We start from the raw sequence: 9,140 nt of genomic DNA, 5'->3' as shown, positions 1-9,140 counted from the left end.
AAGTAGTATATAGAGGGTCTATATGAGGGTTATGTACTTGAGGACATTATTATGGAAATGGATGAGGACGTAGATGAAGATGATATGGGAGGAATGATACTGCAAGAAGAATTTGACAGAGCACTGAAAGACTTAAGTGGAGACAAGGCCCCGGGAGTAGATAACATTCTGTTAGAACCACTGATAGCTCTGGAAGAGCCAGCCATGACCAAACTCTTCCATTTGGTGGGCAAGATGTATGAGACAGGCGAAATAAAAAAAAAAAAATGGTGCAAATTGATCTAAGCACTATGGGACTTAACATCTGAGGTCATCAGTGCCCTAGACTTAGAACTACTTAAACCAACCAACCTCAGGACATCACACACATCCATGCCCGAGGCAGGATCCGAAACTGTGACCATAGCAGACATGTGGTAACAGACTGAAGCACCTAGAACTGCCTGGCCACAGTGACCGGCTCAGGCAAAATAACCTCAGACTTCAAGAAAAATATAATAATTCCAATTCCAAAGAAAGCAGGTACTGACAGGTGCAAAAATTACTGAACTATAAGTTTAATGAGTTACAGTTGCAAAATACTAACACAAATTCTTTATAGATGAATGGAAAAACCAGTAGAAGCCGACCTTGTGGAGGATCAACTTGAATTCCATAGAAATGTAGGAACAAGCAAGGCAATACTGACTCTATGACTTATCTTAGAAGCTAGGATAAGGAAAAGCAAATCCACATTCATAGCATTTGTAGACTTAGAGAAAGCTTTTGACAGTGTTGACAGGACTACTCTCTTTCTAATTCTGAAGGTGCAGAGGTAAAATACAAGGAGCAAAAGGCTATTTACAATATGTACAGAAACCAGAAGACAGTTATAAGAGTCGAGGGGCATGAAAGGGAAACAATGATTGACAAGAGAGTGGGACAGGGTTGTACCATATCCCTGATGTTATTCAGTATGTACAATGAACAAGCAGAAAGGGAAATCAAATAAAAATTTGGAGTAGAAATTAAAATCCAGGGAAAAGAAATAAAAACCTTGGGGTTTGTTGATGAAATTGTAATTCTGTTAGGGACAGCAAAGGACTTGGAAGAGCAGTTGAATGGAATGGACAATGTTTTGAAAGGAGGATACAAGATGAACACCAACAAAAGCAAAACAAGAATAATGGAATGTAGTTGAATTAAAACAGGTGATGCTAAGAGAATCAGATAAGCAAAAAGAGACACTTAAAGTAGTAGACAAGTTTTGCTATTTGGGCAGCAAAATAACTAAGGATGGTTGAAGTAGAGAGGATATAAAATGTAGACTGGTGATGTTTTAAGAAATCAGCAACAGATGGCAGCAGAATGCCCACCTATGGATCTTAAAAGTAATCTTTGGTATGAGCTGCCATTCTGATGTGTTGATAAGCTATTGTGTGCTATTAGTTGTTGCGCTTTTGTACTCCTCTCTCCACAAATGTTTATAAGGTAAGTTTTGCATAATATTGTTAAAACTGCAATCTATCATTAACTGTAAATTAATAACACATTTGTAACAATTTATACTCAGAACACTTACAGAAATGTGACTGTTGCCATTTGGCAACTATGGGAATTCATGTCTGTCATTTACATAACCTCCTCAGAAACTGCTTCCTGTTTCACAGTTTTCTGAGAATGGCATTCCCCCAGAAAAGTCTAACTGATAAGGAAATGTTAGAGCTGCTGCAGATTCCAGATGGCAATATTTCAGAGTTTAGCTTTTTGTCAGATGAAGAAAATACCCAACAAGACTCTGATAGTGTCCTAGAAAATCCACAAAGTTCTCATATTGAAATACACATGCAAGGAAAACATTATAGTACTGAACATGAGGAGATCTCTAAACTGCAAGCAACAAACATAGAAAGTAATGGTGTACAACCTTTGCCAGTAAGGAAGTATTATACCTTTGCAGCACAAAAAATTATCACATAGTGTTACCTCAAAATGCACATAAATGATTGTTTATGTATACATTATACTACAGGAAGCAGCTAAATCTGCAAAAAAAAGAAGAAAAACAGGTAATGGAATAAAGGTGATTTTGTTCCACCAGATACCACATGGAAAGACAACGTACCTCCACCATCATCTGATGAAGACCTGACTCCATTGACTTATTTTCAGATGTACATTGATGGTGAAATGTGCGAATCCATTACCTTTGAAACAAATCGTTATGCACACATCAAAGATGGGTTGTCATGGATGTTTTTCGCAATGAATTAAAACAACATATTGGTATTTTAATATTTATGGGTGAGTTCCAATGCTACAATATAAAATGTACTGGTCACAACAGTGTCGCTTTCCTCCAATTGCAGACGTTATGAGTAGGAATAGATTTGAAACTCTAAGGTCATATTTCCATCTAAACAATAACAACAACCAGAAACCAAAAGCTGATCCCAATCATGACAAGTCATTCAACGTGAGGCCCCTGATAGATTCTTTTCGGAACAATATGTTGCTACTCCCTCCAGAAGAGAAACAGAGCATTGATGAGCAGATGATTCCTTTTAAGGGAAGAAGTTCTTTAGTTGAGTATCTCAAAAACAAACCTCATAAATGGGGATATAAAGTATTTACTCGACCTAGAGTATCAGGCCTAATATGTGATTTTGCAATTTATGTGGATAAAGCCACAGTTTAGGAGTTTGAGGAGATATTGTTCTGACGATGCGTGAAGATTTACCATAGGGCGAGAAATGCAAGATTTTTCTGATAATTGGTTCAGTTCTTTAGAAATTTTAAATGTCCTCAAACAGAAACATATTTTTTGTGTTGTGACCATTCTTTCAGACAGAATCTCACTCAGACCTATAGCAGAAGAAAAGGAGTTGCAAAAAGAAAGGAAGAGGGGCACTGGAATAGAGCATTGATGAATCATCCACCATCATAGCAGTAAGATGGTATGACAATAAAGCTGTGCAACTGGTTTCCAGATATGCAGGTATGAATCCACAGGATAAATGCAAGAGGTGGAGTAAAAAGAATAATCAGTCAATTCAGGTAAATCGACCACAGATTGTGAAGGAATATAGTGAATACATGGGAAGAGTGGATTTAGGAGACATGCTTATAGAACTTTATAGGATAAATGTCCATTCCAAAAAGTGGTATATGCTAATAGTTTATTGGTGCTTCAATGTTGCAGTTGTAAATTCGGGGTTGTTTACAGACGTCACTTGAATCAGCTAGGTGCAACATCTCATCTTTCTCTTCTGGATTTACACACTCATATTGCTTCTGGTCTTACTATGGCAGGAAATGTTTTTCATCACAAAAGAGGAAGACCATCTGTAGAAGATATACAAGCTCCAAAGAAGAGGTTGGTAGCTTCCAGGCCTATTGCAGATGTCAGATATTATAAAGTTGGTCACTGGCCACAACACAGCTACCAGACAGACCGCTGCAAGCTATGCCCTAAAGGATTCAGCAGAGTGTCATGTATAAAATGTAAAGTGTTCATATGTCTAACAAGTGAAATAAATTGCTTTATGTCTTTCCACACCAAGTAATAAATGAAGTTTTCTGTAACTTACCTTGACAGCATGTTTATGTTAGGTTGTATAAGGAAAACTTAGAAATGGCCATGCCAGTCATATAAAGATATATTCTCCTCGTTGCATTGATATTCTTCCTTGTATCACAAGCATATCTTGTATTTGTATTCAATTCTTAACAGTAAATGATTTTATCAAATTCCTGAAAATCATTTCTTTGAGTACTAATGTTGCCATATCACAACATTTTTTTCCAAAACTGGCTGGGGGAAAATTTAGGAGAACTTCAAATTATATTTCCAAATACATCCTAGATAACATATTTCAAAGCAAATACGTTTTTAAATCACATCTATTAATTCAGGGATGAAAGGGTTAAGATGCTAGAAACAATATCACACAGACTACATCTAACAAATAAAAACAAATATGTCTCAACACAGAATCAAACCCTCAGCCTCCTGCATGCTACCCAAAATGCTATCTCCTACACCAACTGCACAGCGCTACTCCTGTATGTTGACAGAATTAGTTACCATACATGTGATAACAGTGTTGCCAGATTTCCAGTCTTCAACATCCACTTACTGCTGGAAATATGTGCAGGACGAGATTTTGAGAGACGTTTTTGTATTTTTAGATTTTTCAGTGTCCTCTGATGTTAATACTTTAAGAAGGCCATTTTTCATGTTGAACATGCTTCTTAGATTTTAATGGAAAAGTTCAAATGCAATGTGACTGTTAATCTGTCCAAGCTGCTATATTTTGTTTTCCATTCATTATTGCAACTATAACTATATTCTGCAGCTCTGTCTTCTAGATGAGTTTACCCTAAAACAGGCTACATCGAAATCACAAGGTTTGGAAGGCAGTACTTTGGATACAAATGAATGCTCATGGAAATTAGCCATGTAAGTAACCCTTTACCAGAAACAGCCAGATGTGGACTATGCCATGCATGGTGCTACCAAATGAGGATTGACACATCAATCACACCCACATACACACCTAAAAAGAAGTTTGAAATATCATAGATTTTATTACAATGACTTCCTATAGTACACCCACTGAGGTTTGTACAACACCGTACTAACAAAATAAAAATATTCCTTCTGGAAACAAGAACAATTTTGGATAGTTACAAAAAATCATTATGGAACAAAGCATGCTCTCTCTTAAATGTACATCTTGAAAAGAAAAACGGTGAAAGTCTTTATCTCACAATGATGATTATCAATCTTTAGAAGGGAGTATGTCCTCTGCACACATGGATGAGTTCTTCCACTCTGTGAGGCATGCTCTGGATGAGACCATCAAGTTTATCTTGGGGTATGAGGTCCCACTCCTCAATGACAGCTTCAGCAAGCTCCTGAAGATTGTCAAGTGGATTTGGACACTGTGCAATGGCCACTTTCAACAGATCCCATGCATGCCCAACTGCATTCGTGTTTGGGGAGAGTGCTGGCCAATGCATTTGATGATATTGCATCTTTGAAGATACTGAGACACAACTAGAGTATGGTGCAATCTTGCATTCTCATTGACTAGGATGAAGTGGTCACCGATTTCATGTCAGTAGGGCCTCACAATCATTTGCAGACTTCTTGGTGGTATACAAATTGCTGTAGATGGGAATTAGAGGGGTCTGTTATCCCATCATTATTACCTCCCAGAACATTACACTTCCACCTGCAAATGGGTGGACTTCTTGAATGTATCAGTATTCCTGGTGTCATCTAGCACTTCTACAAACCCTAAAATGCCTAGTGTCCAGTCACAAACCAATCGTGGTTTCATCAGCAAACATGACATTACTCCATTCTGCAATGGTCCAATGCTGATATGCAAGAGCTCAGGTCCTTCAATTGTGTCAGTTCCTTTGGTTCAATAAAAAACTTCTGAGATATGAATCCTTGTTGCCTGGGAGAAGTCATTTCCAATATTTCTGGCAGGTGACATAGGTCACCTGTGAGCCAACATTTGGAGGAAATGATCCTGCAAAGGTGTTGTCATACAAGGACAACCACTGCTAGGTCTATTGTTCACATTTCCTTTGTCTCTGTACTTCCTCCACACCTTAAACACACCACTTTGAGTAACATGTAACCAACTGGCATGTGATTTCACTGGTACTATCACAGAGACAGAGATCAGATTAAGTTGAATTTGTTGCATAAATATAAACTGAACAAATTTTTTATTACAATATAGTAATACAAACTGTTATTTTTATCCTGCAGAAGCTCACAACTGCTCTATACAGGGTGTTCTAGAAGAGTCTTAGCATATAAAGTTTTACATAAGAGCCCATGTCCAGAAGTGTCATCCAACGACGTTACAGAGTGTCGAAGTTAAAGGCGCCAGCATCTATAAATGTATGTACGTATAGGGTGATTCCATGATGAAATTAGAAAATTTCATGGATGATGGAGAAATATAATTGTTTCTATTTGAGTTTAGGGTCCCTGTACTGGAAAACAAGTCAAAAGCTACAACAAAAATTGTTCTGATATCTCTGACAATGGAATACATGAATTGATAATGTTGTTGCTCGGACTGTATGGTACATGGCTTTCAGAGGTAGTAGTCTGGACCAAAGGAACAAAAAACGTGTAGCAAACATGGGTTCTAAAATGTGTACCCAAGGAGATATGAGCGCTTGTTCACCGTTGCTACTGTGAAACACATCTCTTCCTTTGAAGTGCTCATGGTCCTTAAGATACACATTTTAGAACTCATTGTTACTGGACATTTTTTCTTGTTCTGGTTGATACCACCACCTCTGAAAGTTGCCTGCCCTCTTATCTTAGCAGCAACAGTAGGGGTACATATATTCCACTGTCAGAGTTATCAGAATGATTTTCGCTTATAACTTTTGACTTGTTTGTTTCTGGTACAGGGGCCCTTACCTCAAACATATATCCTTCTCCAGCATCTTAGAAAGTTTGAAACATCATCACACAACCCCCCTTCATATACATACATTTACAGATGCCAGCATCTATAACTTTGATGGTCTGTAGTGTTGTTGGGTGAAGTATCCGGATATGGATTCCTCTGTAAAACTTGATCTGCTAAGCCCATCTACAACCTATAGAAATGTGTAACATGAATTGTGAAACAACCTGTATAATAGTGCTTTAGAAAATATTCACTATTGTTTACAAGAGTACAGCAGTAAGTATTACTTCAGTTCTGCTTTCACAAGAGCACTGAGCATGGATTTCAGCTGCCATCCCTGCAAGAAGGACATGGGACTTGTTTCACCAGCCCACTCTATACCCTTCAGGTGTTCTAAGTTCATGTTTGATTATGCTCTTGGTGGGCTGCCACATTACAGGACCACACTCTACTTAATTTTATTGTCATTGGAACTCTGACTATTTAATCCTTAATTACGATAAATGCATGGTTGTATGTTAATACAGTGTGTTTGGAAAGTCACTGTACAATAACAATGGACTAAAGATGTAGATTATGTTGGAAATTTGAAACAAAGTTGGCAGAACACTTGTTGGAGAACAGTTTTTTCATAGATATGCCAAGCTACTGACCTGTGAGAAATCCAGTGATCCTTTGGAGCAGGAACTGATATTTCGGATATATTACTCTGTTAAGTCATTATGTGATTCCAAAATGTACAGATTTCCAAACACACTGCTATGACTATCCATTATATTCAAGTAGCAATAGAGGCAAACTGGCATAGAAAATTACACACTGGGTTCTTAACAATGTCACAATGTGGCAAATGTGCTAGTGACATGTTATTGAAGACTGTTGTGCCATCTGGTATAAGATAGAACAATACAAAGAAAACCATGAACAAGAATACTTGCTGGTATGCTATAAGCACAGAGTACTTTGATTAAGTTAGTTATGTAATAGGAAAAAACATTAAAATAATTATTGTTGAACACTGTATTATTCAGACTAATAATTTGTTATAATGGCATCTAAATGAGCTAATGTAAGATAATCAACAAAAGAAGAGTGAAAATGTTGAGAGCTACATATGTGGTTGATAGAGACCATCTAGTGTAAAATGATAATATTAAAAAGCAATACCTCTTACTTTACTACAATAAGTTTCTGCTTTGTGAATTACAATGACTGTGAACTATGAAAGTTATTAAACACAGTTATGAAGATTCCAGCAAGGACACAATAAACAAACCCCTTCTTAGAACCAGAAAACTTAAACAAATGACAGCCATTCATACTAAACACAACATACTCATTACAGCAGAATAAGACAAGATTTACAGATGAGCATGTCTTTGAATTTGAGGGCTACACAATATTCTAAGGAAAAGTAGGGAGGCAGGTTATGAGAAGTATCACACTTTTAGGAATGATGTTCACTGACAGCTGCAAAATTTTAAATTCCGTAATAGATTTCCAGTTGCCTAATGGCAGAATGTCCATAATCTTCTTCACATGCACATACAAGTTATACACAGTAGTTAATGCCCAAGCACAAACTAACCAGATCAATAAAACAAACAGAATAAAGAGAGAAAGTTTTGTAAGAACTTGAAGAAATTATCACAAAAATATCCCATGAAATATACTATAATACTGCTGGGAGATTTTAATATACAATTATGCAGAGAGGAAAAAAAATGAGGAACACGGTTGGAAACTACCCAACTTGCAAAAGAACAAACAGGAATGGTGAAAGACTAATAACTCTGCTGAGCAACAAACCTATGAATGAAACGCAATGCCCTTAAGCACCTCTCCAGAAAACAGAAAACATGGAGCTCTCCCCCATCCCAATTTAGGTGAATTTCAAATAGATAGTGTTGAAATATCCAAAGAATCCACCCAAGAAATCAAAAATGTTAAGATAAAAAGAAATGGTGAGTTGGTTTCCAACCACAAGCTTAAGTTAAATTCCAACCAATAAATACCAAGAGACAAGTCAAACCAAGGACTCTGAAAGTGAAAAACTCAAAGAAGAAAGAAAGAGCAATGATTAATTGAAATCCAAAATTCCACAAAATTGGGAACAACAGAAACAACCTCTTCTTCGATTAGCAAAAGAAACAATTCTCTTGACCATAATCAAGAGACATGCATGATAACATTTGGAAAATGGTGAAGCAGTTACAGGAAGACAAAAATAAATGGCAGAAATAGATTGAAGACAAGAACAAAGAAAACAGGTTGAGATTCCATGAAATTAGAAAGGTTGATATGGAATATTATGGAAAATTATGACGAAACCAAATAAAACAAACAGAAGACAGATTCAAAATGAACAACACTAGAAATTTCTAGAAGACATTGAAAAGAAACTTAAGTAAATATTCACCACCAGACTTTTACTTCAAAGACCAAAATGAGAAAGTAGCACATAATAACAAAGAAAACTGTGATAGTTTAGATAAGTATTTGAAAATTTACTGAACTGTGAAGGTCCTAAATCACAGTTCCTGAACTCATATCCCCCAAGGAAGGGGTAAGTCAAGGAAACAATAAGACATCTGGAGAAAATACAATAATTGCAGAACATTGGAAATAGTCAAATAAGCAAAGTTGGACAAGCAACTGAAATTGTTCAAATATTTTGTTAACAGATGAGATTCCTGAGGACTGGTGCTC

General features: G+C 36.7%; 1 protein-coding gene across 1 annotated transcript; it reads left to right on the top strand.

Moving 5' to 3' along the window:
- Nucleotides 1-2,732: 2,732 nt before the first annotated feature.
- Nucleotides 2,733-5,814, top strand: LOC126267602 (uncharacterized). The gene is made up of 4 exons (XM_049972904.1): nucleotides 2,733-2,866; nucleotides 2,970-3,140; nucleotides 3,182-3,541; nucleotides 5,742-5,814. The coding sequence occupies exons 1-4, from the start codon at nucleotides 2,733-2,735 to the stop codon at nucleotides 5,812-5,814; spliced, it is 738 nt and encodes a 245-aa protein (XP_049828861.1).
- Nucleotides 5,815-9,140: the final 3,326 nt, after the last annotated feature.

Source organism: Schistocerca gregaria, chromosome 4, assembly GCF_023897955.1.
Source record: "Schistocerca gregaria isolate iqSchGreg1 chromosome 4, iqSchGreg1.2, whole genome shotgun sequence".
NCBI lineage: Eukaryota > Metazoa > Arthropoda > Insecta > Orthoptera > Acrididae > Schistocerca > Schistocerca gregaria.
Note: the sequence above shows the minus strand (reverse complement) of the source record. Positions and strands in the feature narration are given on the sequence as shown.